Here is a 27399-nt window from a genome sequence, read left to right on the forward strand (position 1 = left end):
ACCAACTCAGCCAGCCTCCTTCCCTGGACACCAAGTACTTACCCAAATCAAGAGCTGCACTAACACCACATTTCCTTTCCTGCACGCCAAGTGGAGGGCAGTGCGCCCATCACCGTCTCCGCAGGTCTCGTTCACCTCTTCCCGGGTCCCGTGGGCAAGAAGCAGGATGACTGTCCGCAAGTCCTCCTCAGCTGTAGCCCTCAAGAGATGCTGGCCCAGAGAAAGCTCTAGGCACTGCAGTGGGGCAAGGAAGAGCTTCTGCTCATATTTCGCACGTATCCAGCGTTCTTTTTCTTCCCTAGAGAAATCGAAGGAGACAGGTCAATCTAACTTGGCTCCACTGGCTCTAAATGGTGGCACTTTGGCTAGCAAACAGCAGTTAACCAACATGAAAATTACTACCCCTTCAAAAACCCTCAAAGAAACAGTTCATCCAACCCTTCTCTTTGGAGTGACATTTGTGTCACCCACCTCATGATTACTGAGCTACATTATTGCAGGGCCCAGATCCCCCTCGGTGGATGTAGTGCTTATGGGATTGTAAGATCACAACAGCCAGGAGGTCTCAAAAAAACCCCAGACTGCCCTGAGGGCTGGCAAGAGGTCAGTGAAAGAGCCCTTTGGTCATGAAGACCAAAGACAAACCAGGCAGCCTGGTTCCACATTGAGGCTGGGATGCAAAATATATTACAGAAAACGTACCAAATTTTTGTATCTAAGACTAGAAGCAACCAACGCCTGGGCTTCCATTTCAGACAGGAAAGCAAGCCCTGAAGACCCAGCTTTGCTTGCAGGGTGCATTTTCCTTCTACAATCTGAGTAATGCAAGTTTCCAAGGCAAAAGGCATGTAGATGGTTCCTCTGTTTGTTCTTCTGAATGCAAAGCACCAAAACAATACTTTGAAGCACGTTTCCTCCTGATAGGTCAAAGAACTATCAAAAGCTTTCTGGATGCCATTAGGTTACAGGAGAACAAGGACTCCAAACAAGACCCTCCGTTGTCCGTTAAAAAAATTACCATACAATTACACGATCTGAGAGATCTGGCCCTAGACAAAGCCACAACCTGAGGTACCTCGGGTAATCTGTTCAGCCTGTGAAAACCAGGCACCTCACCCAAGCCAGACCACTTGTTCCTGGTGACAGATTTTCTCCTCTGGAGCACAAAAGGCAAAGCTCTGTTTACGCCTTTCAGCCATGTTTACACTACTCCCAGTAATCTAGTGTCAGGTTAGCCCTAATCTGTTTTTGAATACTTATGTAAACAGATCCTTCCAACAGCAAATCTGGATTAGTTTTGCATCATTTCCTGGTACATGTGGACTGACCCTGCTTTGACCTCCCTGGATGCTTTCAGGCACAGCTTCCCAAAGCATCTGCTTCTCTATCCCACCACAATTTACCTTACAAACAGGTCCAAGGCTCCCCTTGCCCCGAGAAAAAGTGCAAACAGAAAATTAACACAAAGAATGCTTCGTTTAAATCAAACCTTTGAATGACTCCTGCAAGCTAAAAGACACACCAGAAAAACCCCAAACATCTGAGGAGCTGCAAATTAGCCTTTCATGGCAGGAGCTGATAAACAGTATCATTTCAGGTTATTTCAGATGGAGAGGAGGAAGAAAAGGACTTCTGTTCCTGTTGCAGCCTTAACCCCTGATTTTTGTGTTTGTATTTTAAGGTAAAACACCAAACCAGAGCTGGTGACCGAGGAGGATAAAGTAACCTGCAATTATTTACAGTAAAACGGGCATTCTTGCAACAGTGCAACAGTTCTTGCAGTATCCATCTAAAGTATCTCCAAGGATGTTTAGCAAACGCCTCACATGTTTTTTTAAACACGCATGGAGGTATTGAGAGTGTATCCAACATATCCACCACATAGTTAAACCGTGCCAGACTGCAAAATGAAGTGACTCAACCCGCGCTGTTCTACAACAGTGGCAGACATCAGGGCTTCGGGAATTTATTTCTCACATGCCCATACATCCTAAAGGCAAAATACACATCAGGCACACAAGTAACAGATTTGTTTTTTGCCTAGTCAAGAGTTTGCAAGTGAATCCCCCTCGCTCCTCCAGGCCATCTTTTGGCTACTGTCAGAGCACGAATTGCTGCGATCGCCATGGCTTACAGAGAAGTTTTTTCTGTTTCGAAGGCAATCCTGTGGCTCTTGGGAGGCTGCAAGAGAGCAGGATAGACATCAGAGATCCAATCCTGCTCAGGTTTATCCTACTGTCTCAAAAGGCTGGGAAAAGAAACTCCTTCAAAAATAAATCTAACAGGAAGGGGAACACGCCGCCACCTGCATTAGTGAGGGAGAGGATGCAAATGGTCCTTCCTTAAGGCCCCGTCCTGCAGTATAATGAAGTAACCAGCTCATTAAGGCCCAAGTCTACTTTTGGAGTCACATTAAGGGTTGTGGTGGGAACACAGCAAACACTACAAACAAAAATAAAGGTGTTTTAAAAGCCTCAGACATTTGGGGGCAGCATGTCACTGACATTGGCTATTGAGTGAGATTTAGGTCTTAATCAACAGTACAAACTGGGCACAAGAAAGATACCCCACTTGGATTTTCTGGTAGAAAACCAAACTTTATCACAGAGGTAGGAGGCAAAGCATGCTCAACCATGCCTCACGGACGGACAAAATGTAAAGGGACTGTTTTTCAATGAGTATCTAGAAAGCCAGTGTCCATGGACAGCCTCCCTACATCTCTGTCACAAACCGCTTCATTCTGAATGGGAAGTGCTGGGGACTTTTCTGGAAGACAGCTTCAGCTCCATTACTTGCATTCATCTCAGAAATCCCAACAAGACGACATAAATACTGTCATTGTTGCTCTGATACCCCAATGTCACTTCTGGGATCCACAGCTTGTCTGGGTTGAGGTTTCATTTCCCCCAAGGAAGGCCAGTCCAAGAGCAGAGTTGTCAGCAGTAGATCACTTAACCTCTTTGCAGTTCCCTGGAGGACCACTGTTCACATCCCCTGTTAGCTAATGAGCTAAAAAATGAATTATTGGAGCGGTCAGCAATAAGCAGGAAGAGGAGGCACAGTGTTTCATTTCAGCCAGCGCTGACATACCTTTAAATAAATCAACTGAATAAGAGTATGAAGAAATGCGAGGAAGAGCAACTAATCAGGGAGAAGACACCGAACCAATCCCTAAGAATAAAGGAAACGCACATTGGCTAGTAAATATTTCCTTCATTTTCTTCCCTTAGCTGTAATCCTGGTAACTCCCACTCTAAACAAGCCCCTCAACACCAGAGGCTTTCAGTTGCCCAAGCCAAAACAAGACTCTTCTACTGGACTTTTAAAATTCAGTGAAGTCTTTTTCTCAGGACCAGACTGAAGCCAGTGTGATGGAGCGGCAACCTCATCATGTGCTCACATGGTCCCAAAGACACCTAACGCTGGAGAACGCATGAACTGCCCCTTCCTCACGTGTACTAGAATTACTTCTCTCTGGTGATCACGCCAGCTGATATTTTTCAGTGCACGTGCACAAAGGAATTGATTATAAGCTCCTAGATAAACTTAGAGAAAGAAAAAATACAGTTGAAAGATCAGACTTTCTTCGAGTCTTTTTATCTCTGAAGCTATGCATTTAAACCCAGACTGCTGATAGGAACTTCAGCCTCACTGGTTCTACAGGGCCCAAATACAACAGCGGAAGACTGCTGAATACTCAGCAGTACCAGGAGAGGAAACAGCCACTAAGCCTTGGCCGAAAAAATACCACCAAGCTCTTTCCTCTTGCCGGAGCCTCCATCCCTAGTGAACTCTGAGTACGCACAGTAGTGTGAGTAATGAAATCTCTGCCACGGCAGTGATACTGTACATAGGTAAAGGGTTATTAGAATCAGATGAAAATTTCAGTTCTCAGTTTATTTTGATCTAATTAGGTGCTTGCTTCTCTAGATAATGTCCAATTATTTAAATTACTTTGCCAGCCACATCACATCATTATTATCTGAAAACATAAATACCGGGCACTGCAAGGGGGAGGGCTAACTAGGTAGCATGAGAGAATATAAAAAGCAGACTTGCTTAAAGCACAGCTTCGCTCCAGGAGCCACCCTGCATTGCCCACTTGCGGGTTTGCACCAGAGATGCGCATTTAGGAGCCTACATCCTCCATGGCTCAGCCCCGCAGAGTGCACGGTGTGGCTCTCCCACCTCAGTTAAATACATGTCGTTTTGCACCCGACAAATCTGAGCAGGAGCCTTGTGCCACTGGTATCGACTGTCCATTCTATTCCTCCTTGCTCCCATTCACCTCCGCCTTCAAACTGATTTGTCCCTCACATATATCTGGTGCAGAGGCCTGAAAAGCAAGTACAAAAAGGATGTCTGGGGTGGAAATAAAAGCTGTGTTCATAAGGCAACTCAGAACTGATTGTGTAGGCAACGGCAAGCGGGTGGAGAGCAAGAGAACTTGACATCAAAACTCAACAGCTCCAGCACAACAGTAGCTTTGTTCTTACCAAAGTGCTAACAAGGATGACAAAAATGTTGTCACTTGCTCGTTATCTAAAATTACTCACCATTTGTTAAAAGGTTCACTGGAATTTTGAAAGGTTGCATTAAAAACATAATGGACAGCAGGTATTTACCGTGGCACATCATTGATTTCGTACCATCAGGCTTGGTGCTGGCATTCTGAAGTGAATCCTCCACACCTCCAACAACACTAAAAGGCTCTTGAATTTTATCTTTTCTTCTCTCTTGCTAAAGAAAATAATTCTCTAACTGAGGAGGCCTCTAATGGTCTCTTTAGAGTCACTGTGCAGGTGCCGTGCCCATGCCATGCCCATGTATTGCCATTTCTGGTTGCTCACTGAAGTACAACTGTTTAATGCAGGAGTAACCTGGCCAGCTCAGCACAAGCACTGCCAAATTTTCTCTCCTGTTGGCCAGCTGACAAGGTTAATGTGTCTCTTCCAAGAAAATGAAGTAAATCTAACCCTCGTACCTCCCAAACTCCTGGAGAGTCCCAGAATGAGTCATTAGCTTTGTGATCCAGCATGCAAGAAGAGTGCATCACCTAATGACCAGTGCTGGGCAGCCGGTTGTGCCGTTTAAACAAACCCCTTCGCGATGACCCTGCACGCATCTGATAAACTGCATCACTTTGGATAGAGCTGGTGATGCAACGTTGGGATGGGTAAAAGAGAAACATACTGGGGAGGGGGAAGACGGGATTGAAATGTTGGGAAAGGTTTGTGATGTTTTTAATTGCAACTAGCAAAGGAGGAGAAGATGAGAAGGCGAGAAGAAAGGGCTAGCAGCAAGGAATTTCCAAAGTGTCTTCCTGCCCCAAGCAAAGCAGGAACTGGGAGGAGAGGCATGGAAGAGGAGCTGGGAACAATATGCTGAGAAAACACAGGGGCTTCCTCTCTCTGCAGGAGAAGACCCCACTCTATTGGCAAAGTAAGTGCTTAGCAGTTGACTGCTTCCTAGCATGCATGCCTTCTCTCCCCGGCTGCGTTGCTAAGGGGGAAGGTGCACAAACCCACTGGGGATATATAGGTCCCTCGCAAACAAGAGGGCTCCAGACAGCAAACAAAGACCGATGGGTATTTATTCCTTAATTACGAAAAGCTTTTAAGAAACAGGCCACTGTAAATCCCGCCCGCCGAGGAAAAGGACCACAATTTATGTGCACTGGAGCAAAGAGGAAATAAATATCTCTCTGGCTCCTGATCAATATTATGAGTGTTTTGCCAACCTACAGGGTGTTTTATGAGCTGTAAGGACAGAAAAGGATCATTAATAATTAAATAAAGTCAACCTATTAAGCTTATTACTTCTTACAAGTTAAATATCCCTGACGGACGAAGACCAGCCCTATAGGAAAGCCGTAGATAAGCCAACCAATGACTTGTCTTGGACTCTGGACCAGAGCTCTCCAGGCGAGCAGCACAGTAACCCAGCTTGGAAATCAATCGCTGTCTTTGCTGGGGGAGTTATCTGGCTGAGGACTGCCTTCAACCCGCTGTTAAACCTGCCAATTTTTATCCACTGGTGAGGAGAGACAGAGGGAGACAACTCAGTGCCATAAAAAGACACCAAATTCAAGTTACTTCTCCTGCCATCAGACCTATTTAAGCAACCAACCAAAGCACAAGTCTCAAAAGACACAAATAAAAGCGGCTTCCCATCACAGGCATGACCAAAGCCCCTCTGGCTGTCAGGGAGCTGTTTTCCAAAGCCCACAGGTCAGGATCTTCACCATCACTCTCTCTACTACTACATTTTCCAGTCTTCTTTTTACAGCTGTGTGTTTAAGGGAGAAAAAAAAGCCCTACTGTGCATGATGGACAGAGATCGCTCATACGTGTGCAGCTGAACTTGCTTCTCCGATCAATTATGTCTTGCATGACACTTAGCAGTATAACCGTAATTTGGATTCAGCAGAGCTGCTCCACTTTCTTTGCCCTCTCTTCTGACAGCATCCCCCTAGACAGGGCTCCAAAATAGCTGCTACTCCTGCACTTCCAGGTGAGCCTTCCAGTGATGCCACGGAGTAACCAGCAGCTGTCCCTTCGGTGTAAAGACACCTGTGGGGTTTATTACTGCACAATATTAATTATCAGCCTGGCCAAGATATCAAGGTTTACCAGCTTTGGGATTTTTAGATAAATATCCTGCAATTGTAGCCTCTGATATATCACATAAAACTGCAGCAAACTTTGGTTTTCATTGCATGACACCCAATCTAATAATTTTTAAGGTATACTTGATAGAATATATCACACCTGAGGTTTACTCCACAGAAAGTTAAGCAAAAGCTATGTGACATACAATGGTAGGGAACACCGCGGATACTAAGAAAAGACTTATTAAGTGGAGAAGAAAGACCCTAAGTGCGACAACTGTAAGCCCTGTGAGCTGGTTAAGTCTTTTCTCAATACAAATCCAAGCTTTTCTTTGCTCTGTGTGATTATGTGAAATAGAAACAGTCCCTAGAGATTTAACAAAAAGTTTGAAGACTGCCACAAATTGTACTTTTCCACTAGCCCCAAAAGCCCCAGAATTTTTTTAAACAGTGTTAACAGCAACACTTAGGAGGAAAAAAATCCTAACAATGGCAAATTCTAAGGATTTTAAACACTTAGCTTGGTGAAAACAATTAAAAAGGCACTGCGAACAGTGGAGGAAGATGAGTTTCTCCTAAAATGTGCAATGAGAGACCTTATGAGAATCTGGGGTCCAGCAGTTACCCTCTGCTGACCAACAGAAAAACCACTGAGTTCCTGAGCCAATTCTTTTTACCTGAGTGTTGATGTGTAAGCATATAAACATCCCTGTAAAATTTAAACCAAAACATACGACTGTGATGGCTACCAAAACAAGGAAAGGCCAATAAATTGGGTTATCGTGGTGTCGTTCTAGATCGTATACATAGACTGCTGCCATTTCTTGGGTGGCCAACCTCAACGCTTGAGCGTACTACGAATATTAGCTAAAAAATACCAAAAGCTCTACAACAACTGCACAGAAATGCTAAAACCAACGAGTCTATTTGCTTCTCGCTTGTTTGCAGTAATATATATATATATATATATATGCAGAGAATAGTAATTGCAAACACGTACCTAATGCATTTCATTATTCATGTGTAACCATACTTAACCTGATGTCTTAAGTGGATAAATCACATTACATTGTGCCAGTACCTAAACACGGATTGGAAATTTCAATTTGCAATTTGATATACAGTCACTCAGGTTAGAAGATTCCATTAATTTGCAATTCGTTAACATTAATTTTCTCCTATAGGAAAGCTATACTTAATGCAATAGTATTTTAAATATAGCTTAAGAAATCACTAGGTAGTTCTCCCCCTCTTTTTTAGGAAAAAATATGAAAATTCCATTGAAATAAATTTTCATGTGAAACATGGCAGTAGTTTTGAACAGATAATGGAACTCAAAATGAACTCTTAGGAAACGTTTCTGTGGAAATGCAAGTAGTCCGTATTTTGGTTATTCATTTCTAAAAATCTGGACATTTTCACCCCAAACCAGGCTTCTGCTTTCATAGTCACATAACAGGAAGCTCTATAGCATTCAAAAGGGGGGAGGCAGGAGTGACATATAAATATTTAAATGCATAAATCTCAATAATCTGTGCCAGGTGAGAGACGGAGCGAGGTAGCCAAGTGAGGTTCCCACCGACCCTGAGTAATGTGGCATGTAACAGGGACGTACATCAGCGATGTGCTTTTCAGCGGCTCCTCCCGTGATGTGACTATCACAACGCATTAAGGATACCATAACAGTCGCTGATGTGATCTGCTTTGGAACGTATCACATCATAAACAGATAAGAGAAGAGAAATGGAGCTTCTCCTCTGCTCGTAATGCTGTAAGGTGGAGAAGTGGCATAACTATGAGTGCACCAATGCCTTATAAATAATGAGAGGGGGAGAAAAACCCCCTCTGAGGTCTACCCAAAGGGCTGACAAACTTGCGGTGCAGACATTAAAGAGATCTCAAAAGAGAGCTTGCTCAGCACGCAAAGGTGGATCCAAAATGGAAAAAATATGTTGTGGGCTGCAGAATGGGAACATGACCTTTACCCAAGGATCAAGAACTGGAAAAGGGCAGTCTAATTACAATCCTCAAAAATTTTCTTGACAATTTTGATCCTTTGTTACTAGTAGCTTCTAGAGTTTTGATTCAGAAGGAAAAACAAAAGCCCTTTCAGCGTGCTTCAGTATTATCTTAGTTCCAGCAGAAGCAGTAAGACAATACTTTTTTGAGTATTTAGAAAAAAACCCCCACAACCCAACATTACACTGAATTTATGTAAGACATAAAAGAGAAAATACAAGTAATAAACATTATATTTGGCACAGACTGCGAAAAAACCCCCACCATATTCGGAGCAGCAAGCAAATAAAAACCAATGTGTGTTCTGCACAAGTCTGCAGTGGAAGGCAGGCACATTTGCAGCTGAAGGGAAGTAGCTGGACCATGCCTGCAGGAAGCATTTCTGTGAGCTACGTTCTTCAGATTCTACCAGGGCCTCTCCACTGTCCAACTCCTCCCTAGTGACCTGGACTCTCCCCTCTGCTCCCCTCACCTTTTGACATTGGCAAGTCCAATATACCCTCCTCTTCCTCTCTCACACATCTTCCCTTCTCCACCAATACACCTGTGCCTGTCCCACTACACCAGCTCTAACAGTTGCTTCTTCAGCTGCTTTGGCCACCTCTTAGGTCTCACTGATGCCAAGGACTCTACAGAGATTGTTAATGTCATGAGACTCTTCCATTAGTCGCATTTTTTCAATGATTATTTTTATTTGGTAAAAAATTAGGCCTGTCTTGGAGAGCTAGATCTCCTGAGGCATTCTCTCTGCTCAGCAAGTGAAGGAACTTCCCTCCACCTCAGTTTTCGTGGGCTGAGGGTGTTGGATGCCTTTCTAAAACCACAAATGATATTTAGTTTAAAAAAGAGGGATGGTAGATGAGCTCATGTTTCTGAAAAAGCAGAGGAAATGGAGAATTAACTTAAACAACTGAGACTAAAAGAAGAAAATGACTTGAGGAATCCTCAGCAGTTAACATCCACGGAAATCCATGTGGTTTCCTCTGTACCTAAGAAATGAAACCTCAATGCTTTTTTTTTGTTTGTGTATTTTCAACAACGGGACACGCAACCCTGGGCTTGCCCAAATGTGCCCCAAAAGGCGAGATTAGAAATGGTCTTGGCTTTCAGAAGACACTTGAGTGCTCAAGTACTGCTGAGGCATTTCTAATTGCGCACCTCTGCCTATTAATCACTTGAAAACCTTTAGGCTTTTATGATTTACAAGCCATACGGTTGGTGCTTAACAGTGGGAAACCCACATAAAACCTGACAGCAAAGAAAATCTGCACTGGAGACGCCTGCCAAAAGTGACAGCAAGTTCCACTTCGAGAGCACCTCCAGAGAGAGGTGTGTAGGGATTTAAAAGCTGTGTGCTAGAATTAAAGACAGAATTCAGGAATTAAAGCATCTTGCCCAAGCACTCTCAGTGCATAAGTGCTCTCTCTCTTCCAACTACTTCCCTGCAAATTCCTCTTCAGGACACATTTGGAAATTATTTAAAAAAGATAAAATATCCCTAATCTGTTACCAATTAGAAGAAACATGCGAATATTATTTTCTAATTTGTGACTCAATCTTAAAAGCAAAGTCACTGAAATAATTATATCAACCCTTGAATATTTCTATTGTGCTCCTGAAAAAAAAAAGAAATAGTGGCTATGTCCTCTTCTGCCCAATATGCCCCAGGGCTGAAGGTATCGGTAAGTACATCAAAGCCCTGAATGTGAACTGCCAAAAAAATAGTAATTTCTGGTTTGTGGCAGCTGTAGCCCAAGAGTTGCCAAACTGATGAGTTACCTCCTAACGGACTTTGTGCAACCTGGGTTTATGGCAAGGAGGTGGGAAGGAGGAAGAAGCCAAGGAGGTTACAAGTTGAACAATAAACACACGGTGCTCATTTTGTCCACTACAGAAGTGACTAGTTTCCAGCTGGCCACCGATGTACCAGCTCTAATCCAGGATTTACAAGAGCGGTGATGTCGGCTTCTTTATAAAACCCAGACGCGGTGTGACTTGAGTGACTAACTCCTGAAATCGGTAATTTCCTGGTGGTTAGCAGGAGAAAGTCTGCCAATAGGAAAGCAGAGGCTGCTAATAAATTTATAGTGCGTTATATGCCAATTAGACCCCTTCAGCCCTTCAAGGGGCAGCTCCACCAATCAGGTTATCATTCCAGAAATGTACTCTTTAGAGCTGATCTCATCACAAATCAACCCTGCATTTAAAGTGCAATTCTCATTAGTATTACACCCAGGAATGCACTTGTGAAACAATGCAAGGGGGTCTTTTTCTTCTCCCCTCTCGGTGCCTTTCCCCAGTGCCTTGCGCAGAGCTATCTTCTTCTCGTACACAATCACATCTGAACTTCAAATGGTAAATAATCATTCCAAACACCACATTAATTCTGCATCAAACCAGATTTATTACACACGTCATACCCGTGAGATTCACCGTCATTCACAAGCCAGCCATGAATCTCTTGGTTAAATTACATCCTTGTATCTGACCACGCACCATGCAATATTCTGTCAATACCGTGACTTGGAGCAGATCCCTCAGCTTCCCACCCTGTGACATCCACAAGTGCTAAGACACCCGATGCTGCTTATTTGAGCATGCGGAAAAATACCAAAGCAGTGAGCGATAAATAGTCTGTACTGTTTAGCAGTTTCAACACACACAGAGATCTACTTTAAACTTCGGGACACAGCTTAAATCACATCCTGGTTCTTATTGTCTTCGCAAGCAACACCGTGTTTTGGATGCTTTGCAAAGCAATTTTTTCTTGTTTGGCCATTTTCTGCTGAACAAGGCTAGAAATAGACTTCACTTTCAGCTTTGTGTCCTACAGCGGTACAAAGATGCCTCCTGGTTAGGAACACAAGGCAACTCGAGTCACTAGCAATACATTTTCCCTTTCTTTTCCTTCTCAAGCTAGGTTCAGACGCCAGAGAAGCACACCCAGAAACCTGACCCAACCCGAGGTGGCCTCTGCATATTTCAGTTCAAAATTACTTCAAATTTGTTCTGATTGAGCTAAAAGCTTTGTGATTTGCTCTTGTCAGCTGCCACAGCATGAGCACAAGTAGCAGGCAAATGCTGTACGATCGTTGTTGTTTTGGCTCTGACTGCTAAAAGATGTTCTTGTGGCAGCTCAGGAAAAGGGTCATAGATTTGAGCTTTGGACAAGAAGCACAAACCGCTATAGTCTTTCACAGCGCTTCGTCCTCCTTCTCCTCCACTGGGATGCCCAAGAGCATCAGGATATGGTAGCCAGTGCTGGAAGGTGGCCTTGTTGCACCTCCACAACAAATGTAACACCCCACGTTACATGCGCTTAAGGAACAAGGACTCTCCAACGAAAGAATTACCAAAGCAACCTTCATTTCCCTGCTCCCTCTCCTGTGCAGCCGGGTAGACTCATCTTCAGTCACGCAGGACCAAATTTTATTACCCAAACTGCCCCTGCCCCCACCCATTTTAAAATTTGAGAGGGCTCTGCGCAAAAAACACCCCGAAACTTAGGAAGAGCAGTGCGTGATGCCTCAAGCCTTGGGCTGTCACCTGCATCTTATTTCTACTTAACCTCTTAAATAACACTGGAATTCACTTTGTCCCCTGATGGGCGCCGTAATGAGAACCACCTGTCAATCACAGCTCCATTAGCCTGGACAGACTTCCACTTCCTGAAACAATTTATTGGATTCCCAGAAGCGAAGGGACCTTCTTCCTTTTGAGCCGGGTGTTTTGGGGGGAGCTATTCAGCCGGAGCGGGTCTCCCTTCTGTTCCTGCTGAGCGGTCATTGTTTCCCCCGTTTGCTCATGAAAACGGTTTCCTGAGTTGACCCACCTCTTCTTGTCCTGGGCAGGCCGAGTGTTTGCCAAAACCTTCTTTCGACTGCTCAGTTCACCGGCGCTATACAAAACCCCACCAGCTGTTTCCAGCCACTGGGGCAGGGGAAAAAGCCAATCATACTGTTAACCCCTTCCCGACAAAAAACCCTCTGCTTGGGTTGGGCGGTTGGTCGTATGTGAAGAGCTAGGGGGATGCGAGCCTATCATCCTTACGGATGCCCTTATGAGCAGGACTCCGAGGTAGCTCCTTCTTGCTTAGGAAAGAAATATCTGCTCTCATTTAGCGTGAAAACTAACTATAATTTTGCCTTCCTCGTCCTTTCTCTTGGTTACACTCAAATTGCAGCTCAAAGAAAAATCTTACTAATAGAGGCTAAAACGACTTTGGTTGAGACATTATCTTTAAAGGAGTATTTTCATTTCATTGAATGTGTGCAGTCCTTATGAGGTTCATTTGCAATGCGCCTATCTGTTTTGATGAGATAATAAAATGTATTTTATTTAAAAATGTTTCCATTTTCCCCCAAAGGAATTTAAATGGTCAGTTAATCTTTCTGCTTCAGAACAACCCACTGAGTAAATAAAAGAGGGCTCAAGATTATATAAACCAATACTTTTTTCCTTCTAACACTGGTCTCGAAGACTAAAATACAGCTGTACCTGAGCACTGCCTGTATGCCCTTTTAGTATAAATCAGTTTAACTTTTAGCCTGGGAAAAAAAAAATGGAAACAAGATGATAGTTATCTCTAGCCTTCTGTGATTCTCAAGTCAATAGTAAATGGGGGGACTCGTTAGTGCCATAGTGATCCAATCAGGATGAAATTATGCAGTCATGTAAGAAATAATATCTATTAGGCTAATTTAATCAACGAATACTTTACAGATGAATTAGAATGCAGAATCCAATTATTTCAAACATTTGGACTGTCAGCCGCTGTGTTTCTGAAGCAGTGGAAGGAGAGAAAAGGAAGGTTTACGGATCCTTTTCAGACGAGGGTGGCTGGGCTGTATTTATAGCAGGAGAGCTTTTAACAGCAGAAACCTGACAGCTACAATCAGCACCTTCCGCGGCTCAGAGGGCTCGTGCCCGGGTGCCTCTAATCTAACCCCTCTCCTGGGGCATCTTCCTTTGGGATATTGGTATGGACAGCTTGATTTGCTATTTTCAGGGGCTGATAATTACTGTCTCAAGTCTTGATAATTTCCCCTTGCCAGTTACCCTTTTAAACGGAGGCTTACGCTCTAATTACAATAGGTCTCTCTTTATTTTGAAGAGAAGATGTGCCCCTGGATTGGCACAAAATACCACAATGCTGCAGAACTCCAGCAGTTGCGTGTAGGATTTATTCCCCTTGAAAACGAAGAGCTTGCTTTACAACGCCAAGTGAAGGGAAATGGTACACACATAATTACTACTAGGAGGGGAAATTAGATTAAAACGCAACTTGACTCAAATAGGAGGGGACAGTAAGAACTGAGGGCTGTGCACACACACAAATCATATCCTTGAATCAGTGCAACTCAACATCTCCTTTGATGATGCTCTGTCAAATCACAAGATGATCATAATACTCACCAGAAGACCATCGTTCCTCCACCAAGGAGACTTTTGGATTGGGTCCTTGCCACAGAACAAAGGCAGAAGAAATCCCACATCCGCAGCCTCCCCATGGAGAATTTTCTGGTGAATCTGCTGGAATTGGCATTTCATAGAAAAATTACAGCAGCCACCCTCAGGCAGAGGAGTGACTGTGAAAAGCCTCCTCAGCACCTTTCATAGCTTAAGGCAGACTCAAGTCCCCCAGCACGTTTTGAGAGCCAGTGAAACATCTTACACAAATGCCTTCACGAGCCAGTCCCATCACACGGGGCCTGCCCAGCGCATTTACTATCAGGGCAGGTATTTCAAGAACTTAAGATGGCAAATGAGCAGGTTTCGCTAGAGTCTACAGGATAAAATCAGACTTTCCCCCCCTCTCTCTTGTCATTAAGACAAGCTACTCCTGAAAGCTTGTACAGAAGAAAACAAGGCTACAGAAAAGTGATGAAGTCTTTAACTATCTCCTGGACTATTTTCCACAATGAGCTTCACACTGCAGCTTAAGCTGCGGTTATGTCATTTCTTTTTAAGAAGAACACAGAAAACCTTGTGCCTGTTGCAGAATGCAGACGCCCCATTGCTCTGCAAGGTCTGTACTGTGATTCCCAGCCTACCTGTGATCCAAACATTTTTCTGCCCTGTCATCTGGAGCAGTTAATGGACTCTCTCATTGACTGGCTCTTGCTTATTTAAACATTTAATGCTCTTCTGATGCCCAAATTATGCCTGCTTCATGTGATGGATTAGCACAGAATACAGCAGTGACAATTTTCTGCAATCTGTGGAATATCAGATTTTGATTACTTCAGGAGGAAAAAGTAAAGTTATAAGTAAACTGTTTTGATTGATAAGGAGCAGAGGAATACTTAATGCGGTGGTTCATTGGAAGCCTTGATGAATGCCTGGCAGGACTGTGATGAGTCTCCACAGAAGACATGCAATAGCTCTAGGGAGATTTAAGATATTTATTGCTCAAATAAAACAAAACCAAGTGAGATGAGTAGGTGAAATAGCACAGGGTGATTGCAATCTGCTGATCAAGACCGAGTGCAATTCTAATTTTTGCAGAGCAAAAACAAACTAATTTTCCAGCTTGCCTACAGAACCCTGATGCTCCTTTTAGAAATTTCAGATGCTGCTTTTCTTCAGTGAGGAACTGAGGACCGTTCCAGATTCAGGTCTTCACAACAGATTATCTTCTAGTTAACACTGGCAGTTGTTCTGCTTTTGGGCTGTGAATTATTTGGCAGTACCTTTTTAATATAAAGATCTAAGATCCCCATGGACCCCCCTCCTTCCAGAAGGAGCATTTCCAGCTATGAGGCTATCAGCTTCAAGCTGAGAAATGTTTTCCTAAAGGAGCACCTGCAGCCTGCTGAAGTTTGTATGCACTGAAGTCTAGTAGAAGTAGTGCCTTCTGCTCCAACGCAAGGTGTAGAGCTTCTCTGAAGATACAGGCTGCTTTCTTATCAATTACAAATCTCTTATTCCGGGCTTCAATGGCAATAACATGTCAACAATCTTCTTGTGATGGTAGAAGCAGATGTGACCCCTCCGCTCTAAAACATTTGCTGAACTGCATCTGTGAAAATCCCTACAGCTGCCCCTGACTGAGAGCAAGGAAGGGACTTTGTGTTGAAAGCATTTTCCCAAAACATTTCACAAGGAAGAAAAAAAGCCATCAGTGAAGAGCATGGTGCATTTGAAGGGAGGGTTGCACCGGGAGCACCTTCTACTCCTTCAGAAAAGGAAGCCTGCCCAAGTCTGCAGCGCTGTTTTGCTACTAAAACAGGCACAGTTACAGTTATGCAGTGAAGAGAACTGCTCTTTTATTTTCAGTTTACTATTACTGGGTGGGGTTGATGGATGTTTTGGACAGAAGAGTCTGAAAGGAGGCTTTGTAACCCAAGATGATTAAAACAGTTGTCTTGAGTGGAGTTTGTTCTGAGAAGTAGTGGGGGAGACTCCAACTAATCCATCAGCAATCTACCACTGGCAGACAGATGCACTGATTAGAAATGACAGCTTTGCAACAGGTTCAAAAATCAAAGTGCAGTGTCGTATGGTGTTGAAAAAGCTGCCTGAGAGCTGAAGCTATTCTAGAGATTTTCAGCTTTTTCTAGCTTACCTGCTCCAAGAACCAGTATGTGGCGTGATGGGAAAACCAGGGGCTCTGCTGGCCCTCCAAGGAGGATAAAGAAGATCTTTGTAATAAAATGAAGGATGCTTAGAACTGTATTTGCAGGCTGAGGACACGGTGGCTTTGGAGGATTCTTTGATATTTCAGAAGCAGAGCAGAACCCAAAGGTAGGGTCTGTTATTGCTGACTACCAAGACAGATCATGCAAGAGTGAAGACCAAGGACCTGTTGTCTTCTCTGCAAAATGCTTGGGACTTTCAGGACTAGTAGGCTGGGCCATCGCATGTCCCAAACCACTTGCCCTCTGCTGATTATGTCTAGGATGAGATTCTTAAGCTGCAAGTAAGCAACCCATTTTATCTACTGTAAAAGGTTCTTTCACCCTCAAAACCATAATTACTGATGATTCTGAGATCCAAACAATGTGACAGACCTAGCTGGTTATTTTGTACAGTTTTTAGAGTGAAGAAAAATGTTCCTATTATTGATGTCATCTGGCAATTAAAATTGATGTTTTAATTTCTTGTTTGCATTAGGAAATTTTGTATTTTCCATCTGACTAAAGCCAGGCAGCTCCCACAGTCAGAAGGAGATCTATCAAATTTATATGCATTTTTCCTGCAGCTCCTGGATCGGGCCAGAAAGGATGGACTGCTGAGAACTGCTGGGTCAGACCCTAAATGGCATCTCTGGGGGGAACCAATTCCATTCCTGCCTCACCAAACCATGCCCAGTGAGCTGAGTGCCAGCAGTACCAGCAATCCTGCTCTTTGCTTGCAGTCCATCTTTTGGCAACTGCTTCTGCTTCTGAGGAATACAATAACCTGGCAGCTACCTCGAATCCTGCCTGGATGCTTCGAAACAAGCTATTGCTCCCTTAGAGATCAAGTGGGCAGCAGCCCCTTAACAGGAACTGGTCTATGAGCTACCACCACATGTCTAATTAATGACGCTGCCGGTCGCAGCTGGAAGAGCTGAGCTGGGGGTGATTAATTAAATTAGCTGGCAGAGGAAATTACAGTGGAAAAGCCAAAGTTTGATTGCTCCATAATTAACCGCAGTGCAAATAATATCTGCATCTATAACTTCCAGCGATGAGATCAGAAGCCCAATTGAATTTGGCACTGATTGAAGCTGTAAATATCCTGTGGTGAAAAATGATAGGTTTGTTCTGAAGGGAAAACTTACAGAAATGGACATCCAGTGGATGCAAGAGGGGAGCAAACATGGGAGGGAAGAGCACTGGAATTAGATCTTGATTTCAGCCGTTTTCTGCAGTCTTCTGGAGCAGTGGACTCCTCAACACGAAACAGGAACAAATATTTTAAAATTCTGCTCAATACTGTGAGATTCCTTATCAGAGATTCAGCAAATCAGGGAAGGAAAGGCTACTTAGATCATGCGGTCCCTTGCCTTGCTCCCCCATCACGTGTTTACTGACGGTGGGATTCATCGCCTTCCCTGGGAGACGACTGCACAGCGTAAGGAAACCACTCCAAATGCCTCCCCTCAAGTTCGCCCCCTGCTCCTTGAAGCATTTGCTTGAACTACAAGAACCTGTTTTTCCAAAGAGCCTATCACCTCCGAATGCCTGTGAACCCCTCCACACCCCTGCCCCCCTTCCCCCAGTTATCATCATTTCACTGACCCCCTTACGCATCTCCTCATGAAGATACTCACTGAAGACCTGAAATCTTTCTTCTCACTCTTCACCGAAATTCCTTCCTATTTTGGCAAGTTCTTGTCATGACACACACCCACCTCGATCCCTGTATCGAGCTGCATTTCTGTGAGTCGTATCCCACTGCCACTGTTGATGTAGCTCTAGCTTAAAGGAAGTTCAGATCTCTAACTGATGCCTGAGATGCACAACTCCCTTACATGAGCCAGGTTCTATTTACATGCTTTGCAAACTGCTACCCAATGTACTCTTGGATAAAACCTGCATATATCCCAGAAAACATATTTTTTAAAGCAGTGAAACTAATTTTCCTGGATGTAGAACTAAGTGGGAGGTCACTATATAAATATATAAAATAATATTTCATATTTTACATATTATTTTGCTCTGCTTGATAAATATACACACCTCAGACTAAACTGTACTTATCAAGATTCCAGTAAAAACCTGGAATCAAATCTGAGGCCATCAAGAACTGGAAGTTAGCAAAAGGCTCCCAAACTACACTGCAACCCTATAAGGAAACCTGGAAGCGAGCACTTAGACGAAAGCTGACTGCTGGGTTTGGGCCAGGCAGCATACTTCAACCCACTGCTTTCTGGGGCAAACTCAGGCCCTGCCTACGCTGGCAAATGAAGAGGTGCAACAGGAGCAGACGTGTAGATTGGAGCAGCTGGTGCCAAGGACCCTATATATTAACAATCCAGGGGCATTACCTTTAATTGGTCGAGCCTCATCCTTTGAACCAAACATTCCCAACTATACAAGAGGTTTGAAGCACCACGGGTTGGGCCCCCTTACATTCAAAGTAGAGTCTGGAGCACACTGGGTGTGTGTGGAGCTTCCAGCTGGGTTTCTCCAAAGGGAATCCAGTTTGTGTGGACCAAGATCATCCTACGAACCAAGCTAGTGTCTTCTCCTGCTCCAGACCAAAACACTCATGTGGATATTGGCACCTACTTCACAATCCAACCCTCCTTGCCAAGTCTGCTGCCTTGCACTGAGCAGTACAAACAGGGTCAAGCAAAAGCCTATTACAAATCCTCTATCTGCATGAAAACAAAAGCACAGTATTGATTGTAAGCACAGAAGTCCCGCTCTACTTTGCCATTTCTTTTTACCTGATCAGAGAGAGCCCAGACCTATCATAAAAAGTCTGAGAAGACCTCTCAAAGTACACTAATAAACAGCACAGTTATTGATTGCTGTCAAAGAAAACAGGCACATCCAAACTTACAAGCTGCCCTGCCCACATACGGACTCATAAGCTGTCCATTAAACACAGTCTGACAAATTATTCTCTTGATTAACTGGAGACTCAACCAGTTTCCCTGCAGAGAAGCCAAGCGTGGCATCCCATTCCCCTTCCATAAACGCAGTCCTGTTCCTGCTTGGAGAGCTGCAGCTCTAGTGCATCACACACCTTTCAAGCCAGACAAAAAGCTTTGACTGGTTAGCCCAAGTTATTTGTCTCTAATCTGAGTAATAAAACCAGCTTCTTTTTTCCCCTACTTTATTACTTTTGTGTTGCCAACACTATTTTTTGCTTTGCCCTGAAAGCCTTCCCTCTAGATGGTTGATTCCTGCCTGTCCCTCTACAGCAGTGAGACGGTCCATCACATCTCTCCACTGTTAAAAATACAAACCAAACCTCTCTCCCGCAGGATGCCACATGCACTCATCTCTTAATACGATATCAGGTTTGATAATGGCCATTTTTTGGAGGGTATTTTTCTTGCAGTATTGAAACATCCTTTCTAAAGATTATAGTAAAGTTTATGCTGTGACATCTCATATGTTCTCTCTCTCTCATTCCACATTTTAACATGTACATGGGTATCCAGTGAGCTGTCTGGCTCCACAACACTGAAAATTCGACAACAAACAGCAGCTAAAATATCAGATTTGGACAGATATTAATTTCACAAGTCCCTAAACTTCATCAGAAGAGTCACTTCCTGGACACTCTCATCCCATTTCAAGCATTCCTGTTGCACGTTCTGCACCTGCTCCTGCATACCTCCCCTCCAAACACCTCCAGACCCCTTGTAAACCACACTACGTCCATAAAAAATTCAAAATATTGGTGACTTTTTTGTAACAGAACCGCCATCTGTCAGACAAGACAGATCCTCTGCATTTCAAAGGGACCTTAAGCAGCTGAGTTTACCTGGCCTCCAAATATGCTTCCTGGAGGCACCACCAAACCTCTGTGCCAGCTACACGCTACTGTACTGGTCCTGGGGCTGATCTGCCACAGGCAAGGGGCTTTACAAGGACTGGGTTTAGAAAGGACGTGAATTAGAAAGAAATTCCACAACATAATTAAGAAATGTTCCCCTTCCCCAATTTTAAATTCTATGTTGGCTTTAATTAACTTGCCCTAGAGCGATAAGCCAAGCAGTGAGGTTGGTGAACTCTTAAAAGTATAAAGCAAGTTGTCTCTGCACGGCTCCTACACCACTCACATTTCAAGCTAAAGGATGTTCTTTTTCCCCCTCTCACTTCTTTCTGTTTTAAACACCGTTCTTTAACATGTAAGCTCAGCAGTATTTTACAGCCTGGCCCCATGGAGAAAAAAACTATATCCTGCTTCCAAAATGCTAGTGCCAGTGGATTTCTATTTCAGTAAGAAAGCGAACAAGGAAAGATCCAACCAAATTATAACCTAACATTAGACCTCCATCGCGCCATAGGAGGGAATGGCTGTTGTTTCCAGCAGTGACCTGACAAACCGAATGATTTCACTGGGCATCTCAAAGAGGCCCGATCCTCAGCTAGAACACAGGCAGCTCTTCTGACCACCACAGCCCATCAGCATGTTGCCAATCATTCCTCCAAGGGATGCCAGACAAAGCAAGCACTGACCTACTCCAATAGCCTCCCACTGGTGATGGTGTCCACTGCATCCAGTGGAAAGCATAGCTGGATGCACCTATACCAACCACACCTGCAGTTCTGACTACTTCTCAAAATGGTACCTGCAATAATATTTTAAATCCATTAAAACTTCTATTTCTCTGTGACTGGAGCTCTGAACAAGAAACATTAGTTTTTGTAGCTGCTTTTTGTTGTTGTTGTTGTTTTTTGCCTTAATGCAATGGGCCAACCCATGCAATCTCAGGTATCTATTTATGACTGGTTTGAGCTGTGGGTGTTGCAGTAGCAGCCAAAGCAGATCTGGTCTGGATCTGCTCAGACAGGAGCACACACATGTAATTAGCAAAGGATTAGAGCTGCAAACTTCTACTTCTTGAGATGAAAAAGGAAAAAAGTCAACTTCTGGATATTAACTCAAGCTGGAGGCTGAAGATATCAAAGAACGGTTTGGGTTGGAAGGGTCCTTAGAGATCATCTAGTTCCAACCCCACTGCCATGGGCAGGGACACCTTCCACATCTCCTTCAGTTTTAGTATGCAGTGACACAATTCTTTCTACTTGCGGAGGAGTCATTAAAGTGTTAATTGAAGTTGTGATTTATTGTGCATGCACCTTGTTTTTCCAAGTCTGGAAGATGCTGTAGAGAAATGAAAATACAACAAAAACATCACTTAGAAATTCTGACCTGGATGAAACCAGGAAAATCTAAATCTTTCAGGGAAAAGGAAAAGTTAGCTGGGAGATTTCTAGGCCATGACATAATCATCTGTTCAGCATGAAGACTTTTTGAAGCCTATCCCATCTGTACCTTTTGAGGCTTACCAATTACGAAGAGATGGCTTCTTCTCACTACTGTACATCTCTGCAGACTCGCACAAAAAATGCTTCAGCGACAGGACTTTGCACTGTCTGCACAATCTAGTTAATAGGCACAGTAAGGCGATTCATTTCCCTCTAATTCCTACCCTCGAAAGGCTCCGATTCGTCACCTGTGTTCACCTCGACACATTCTAGCCTGCTATTTAATTACTTTAAAGCTGGAGTGATGGTGGTCTTATTTCTTCCGGTCACTCTTCTCTTTCAGGGGTTCACTGCTGGCTCCCCCGCTCCCAGCACCTGCTCATCTAAAAATCCAGCAGAAAGAGGACTGCCTCTGACAAATGGATAATATTTGAGAGCTGTGGGGAAACTGTATTTGGGCTGATGTGTATATCAAGTTTCAGTCCAGTCAAAAGCCAGCACCATCTTTTCACTGCTGCCCTTTTCATTTAGTTATCTTACTGAAGTCTTATCTCCCCAGTCCCTTGCCATAGGCTACCAGCTTCCTGCAGAGCCAGAAACAAAGCTCCGTCTTAAACAAAGGGGAAAAAAAGGAAAAAAATCACAAAAGAGAGAAAGTTGGTCACAGTTACTGTTATGGAGCCCTGCAGGTTCTGTAGCCACGACCAAAGCAAAGGCATGCTGCTGTGTCTGTGCCTAGTGTCACCGGCCAGCAAAGCCACCAGTAGCACGGCAAGGCACTGCTTTTTTTTTAAAGTACTGTTCAGCATGGCCACTGCAGGGTTTAGGTACGCTCTTTCCTCCGCTGTACCACACACTAGAACAAAGCGATCTGCCATCCAAACAACCTCCGACGGCTGAAATGCTCCAAAACAACGCGGGAGGAGGAAGGAACGCTACTAACACCATCACCAGTGACCACTACCGAAAGCTTGTCGCCCATGCAACATGACCTGTCTGTGACACCCCATCTGAGTTAAGCCCAGGAAAAAGGTAAGGTGAGGACCACCTTCCCATCCTCTCAGCCCAACCAGAGACAGCCTGTCCTTGTATTTAACCACAAATGGTTTATCTATCTCTTTATCAGCAGAAAATGCATGTAGGAAAGTTAAAAATAATTTATATAATGAAGCTGGAGCAGCACAAACCAGGAATAAACTGGCTTTAGAGCAACTGCGCTTATGCCACGCACAGCAACCACTTTGAATTACATGTTTAGTTAAACCGTGCCGTGTTTGGGGAGACCTGACACACAGAGAGACAGCCAGGACCTGAGGGCAGGAGAAATGAAAAGAACAGGTTAAACACCAATTGCTTTTGCTTAAAATAAAGTGTTTTAGGTAGCACCTCTTTCTAACAAAATACGTATTTTTTTAAACATACTGGATGTTTCCCTTGACTGCTCAGCAGCTCGGTTGAGTTCCTCAGCAGCAGCAAGCACGCAACTTACAATCCTTTCTGCAGTTGCACGCATCTCATAGATGAGCCTTTGGATCTGACCCGAAGGACCTCGCCATCGCTGATGCTTGGCATTTGGCTTTTTTTTTTGCTCAATTTTTTTTTTTTTGGCCTTTTTATTATTACAAGTTTCAGCCTCACAAATGCCTGAATTTCAACAGCAACACAAGTGTTGGATGCTTTTGCTTTTGGAAATAACTGATAAAATAGCTACTATTAGAGACAGCGAGGGCAAAGATCGCTGCCCCATTTTTTTTTACAGTAAATTTCATTTTTCAGTTGCTTTTAGCCTGCCATATTTAAGATGAAACTCTCCATATTTATTCCTCAGGTGTTCTGGAGTAGCAGATATGTGCATGAACAAATTTCAGTGTAAATGATAAAAAATGGATTCAGATAAGCCTGGCTAATGTAAATATACTCCCTTGCAAATGTTCTGTTGAAAAGTTCAATCATTTCTGTGTTCTCAAACAAGGAGTTGCTCCTGGAGTGACAGAAGTATCCCAGTATAAACCCACCCAACTGGATAGATGCTTACTCCTGAAAATAAGGAGTACATGAGCTTAATCGTGTTTCTGGTGGTGGTTGGGGTTTCTTATACTACCCTGCACCATGCTTGCCCCATCTCAGACTGTAAAGCTGCATCCACTGTACTCCTAATTCTGGTATTTCATCTTATATAGCTGAAATACGCACCATAAATAACATCTCACACTTAGCTCTGTTTCAATCTCCAGTCCATACGGCTAATTCTAAGCTTAGCAAGGCAGCAAATTTGATTTTTGTTTTCAAAATGTATCAGGGAGAAAATGTAGTCTAGAGTCCACCACAACTGTTCACCATCAGTTTGTATTTTGATCCAAACAAGCAACAGCAGGGTGCTATTTCACCTCACTCCTGACGTGCTCTAGCTGTGGGTTGCTGCTGGAAGAGCCGACCGGCCTCCATCTGCCCTCTCGTCCTGGCCACAAACTCCCACGGCTTCCTTTACAGGGCTCACACAGGCTGCAGGGTGGAAGGGGACAGCAGGTGGAAGGGCAGGACACTATCTAAGTAGTGCAAGGGACCACAGGGTGGAAGGTCAGCACACTACCTAAGTCTGATGCTTCTTTCTCTGTAAAAGCCTTTCAGGTATCTTCAAGACCCTAGAGAAAACTGATGTAGCTGGTTGTCTTTGCGCTTCTGCAGAAAAGCGAACCATCATCCTGATTTGGCGTCTGGACTGAAATGCGGCATTTGCTTATGGGTCTGTCCCTTTACAAGTCTGCAGGGATTCTGGGCTGCAGTTAGTCACCAAGGGACGAGAAATGTCACTGTCACATAAGTGCCATCATCCATCTTTTGTAATGGCTGAGTTTGCTGTGGCATGCGATTGAGTCTCACTTCTACTTTCTTTCTAAATGCTTATAACGGTATCAAGGAATTTTCTGGGGAAAGACTAACCTGCAGTGGCTGGCATCTGACTCAAATTTTAAGTAGTCCTGGCCTTTGGCCATTAGCTTGATGTAAGCCAATCCCCTCAATTTATAAATGCAATATTTCTCATTTGGAATTAAACGCTCTGTTCTAATTAGCTCCTCCATTCCTCTGTAGTAGTACCACAGTTAAACATTGCCCCAAATGGCTTCTAACAAACACAGCTATGGTTATCTCTCTATTGGCAAGTTCTGTGTTGAACTTTTCGAGTAGCTTATGGCCAAGCAGATGTGAAGTCACAGTGAAGACCCTTTGGTCTTCAAATCTGAGACACTCTCTAGCTCTGCTAGGTTTTGGGGAGAGAACTAATACAAACCAAGGAATAACCAGTCCATGCCTAAACTGAAAATCAAGTTTGAAGCCAAGATCCTACACTATTTTGAGACTTCTAGAACAGGCACTGAACCAACCAACTGGTTCTTATTCTAACAAACAAAATCACCACTTTTCCTGTCACCTGACTATTGACTTGCAAATACTGTTTTCCCAATGTATCTCCCCATTGCCTCAGTCATCACTGTTCACACAATAGAAATAAATCCTCCTTGCTTGAGTCGTGGTCTCAAATCCTAGATTTCCCAAAGTGTAACAGCTCATCAACTTCTTTTTACGAAATTTCAGCTTAACTCGGTGCTTTTTCACCGTGGCAGCCAAATGCACACAAAAATAGAACCAAAAATTGTCAAGAATCCCAGCATAATAAAGGTACCTTGGATTGACTGTACCTCCAAGGTGAAACTTATCAGCCTCCATCACCTGTCCTACTGCAGAAACCTCAAGAGGCAAGATGTCCTCAAGCAGTTCTGATCTGTAAGCTTAATACACTCAAGGATGTCTTTCCTTTTGTCTTCTGGGTGTATTCAGAGTGGGTTTGCAATTTTTTCATCAATGCTGAAGTCTTTTTCAAAAACAAGGGATGAGCGTTTCTCACCATTCCTGGGGATGACGTGTTATGGGAAAAATCTACCATGTCACAAAACTTGTAAGAAAATGGCAAAAAGCTGCTAAAATAGGAACTGTTGCCTTCCTCCTCCTCTGTTGTAGGAAAGCAAAGCTACCTGTCTTCTCTTTCAAGGCTCCTTGAAGGCCTTTCCCTTCTTTTTACCTTTAGCTAAGTATTCAGAGCGTGACCATCTGGCCCACAACTCTGATCTTCATTATTGTCATCATGCCTGTAAAATCTGGGCTTGAGGAAGGGTCTCAGTGGCTTAGCTAGACGATATCTTAGCTAGCAGGTATCAAAGCAAGGCCAAAACACACCACTTTCCCTTGTCCTATTCAAAAACACCTTTCAAAGGATGAACAACAAATAGATGTTATGGATAGCCTAATACACGAGAGATGTCAGAGGAAATGAAAAAAAAGACAGAAGCAACAAGGATTTCTTTGGCTCTTCTGTCCAAAAACTCTAGACTACACCAGCAATACTGGAGCACTCTCCAGAAGACAGCTGGTAAGCCAACTAACATGAAAAGACGACACTATAAACACAGTGTAAATGGAAATCTAAGCTACTCATGGGCTGTGTGGGTCCACGCAGCGTACCAAATCCACACACAAATATAATCTAAAAATTCAGAGAATTTAATCAAGTGGTGCTTATGCTATTCAGATAAAAAAAAAATAGTACTGTGGCTTTTACACCTCTGCTTTTTAGCAAATGTGTAATGCAGGAGGCGGCAGAAATACTTCCTTTGCAGGTTTCCCTTTCACAGGCAATGAGGAGAATAATGATTATAATAATAATTGCAAACTGTGCTTCTGTTTACAATGTATTTGAGTTTTTATCAAAGACAAATTTGCATATAAGAAACATCCAATTGAATCAGGGAGCATTTTATTGCCAGAGCTCATTAATTTGGACAACTGAGGTCAAGGGTTTTTTTTTGTTGTTGTTACGTTTTGATTTTTAATCATCCAGGCATCTCCCACACCACGACACAGGCACCAGTGTTTTACCGGATCAGCTCCTGGATGACAAGGTCTGCCAAGAAGCTACAAGAACACTAAGCCAGGTCTTCCTACTACTACCTTCACCTTTGGAGTATTGCATTGGAGCTTCTGAGGCCTCCAAATGGTGAAATCTGACCAGCTGCCACCCAATTTCCTTCAGTTATTCTTACTAGACACATTTCCTGGAACCTACTGGTAAGTGACAGGGAAAGGTTTTAGTTTGCTGGCAGCAATGAATCAGTCTTCTTATTTATGTGTGCGTTTGAAAATGTAATACTCCTGTAACTAGTAATTTATACATTTTCCTCATTATCTTTATGAAATATCTGCTGTCCGAAACAGAGCTAATATAACTCCAGCTCAATGGGAGACGTGCTGTTCAGTGTAGTTCAGTCACCAGGCAGTACAGAAGTGAGTTACTTTGGGGTTTGTGGTGGTTTGGGTTTTTTTATTCCTTTTTATTAATTCCTTCCCAAAGCCTTCCCCATTCACAGGACTTGCTGAAATGTCTTAAGTCAAATCTTCAGTCCCCCAGCAGCTGTTGGGTCGGAAGAAGTCCAGCTGTCTAAACTTTATTGGCAGTAAATGTCATTCTTGCACACAAACTGCATGCCTGGAAAACCCAAAGGCACATCTTGGGCTATCACATCCCATCACATTCCCCGACGAGATGTGAAAACCGAAATGGAAAACGTCAACAAACTCCGGCCGCGGCGAGGAGCGGGGCATGCCCGCTGACAAGCGTGCCGCAATGACAGAAATGGACTTGGAGTTGCAATTAGTGGCACTGTCATTTTCGGGCGCTCCTGCCAATTAATTAAGCCTGTCAAATGGAAAAACAGCAGCATTCACATGATAATTTATATAGGGAGAGACTAGCCCAGCAAAGCTGCCGCTGCAGCCAACAAAATTCCCTCCGAGCACTTAAAAAAAATAATAAAAATATAAAGGGGGGGGGGGGGG

General features: G+C 43.6%; 1 protein-coding gene across 1 annotated transcript in view; it reads right to left on the reverse strand.

Moving 5' to 3' along the window:
- Positions 1–27399, reverse strand: part of LOC104497276 (arf-GAP with GTPase, ANK repeat and PH domain-containing protein 1-like) — a 49477-nt gene that overhangs the window by 2658 nt on the left and 19420 nt on the right. The window contains exon 5 of the mRNA XM_010140514.1: positions 43–298. Within this exon, the coding sequence (XP_010138816.1) occupies positions 43–298 (256 nt within the window). The remainder of the gene's footprint in view (positions 1–42; positions 299–27399) is intronic.

Source organism: Buceros rhinoceros, unplaced genomic scaffold (genome assembly GCF_000710305.1).
Source record: "Buceros rhinoceros silvestris isolate BGI_N320 unplaced genomic scaffold, ASM71030v1 scaffold6100, whole genome shotgun sequence".
In the NCBI taxonomy this organism is placed as follows: domain Eukaryota; kingdom Metazoa; phylum Chordata; class Aves; order Bucerotiformes; family Bucerotidae; genus Buceros; species Buceros rhinoceros.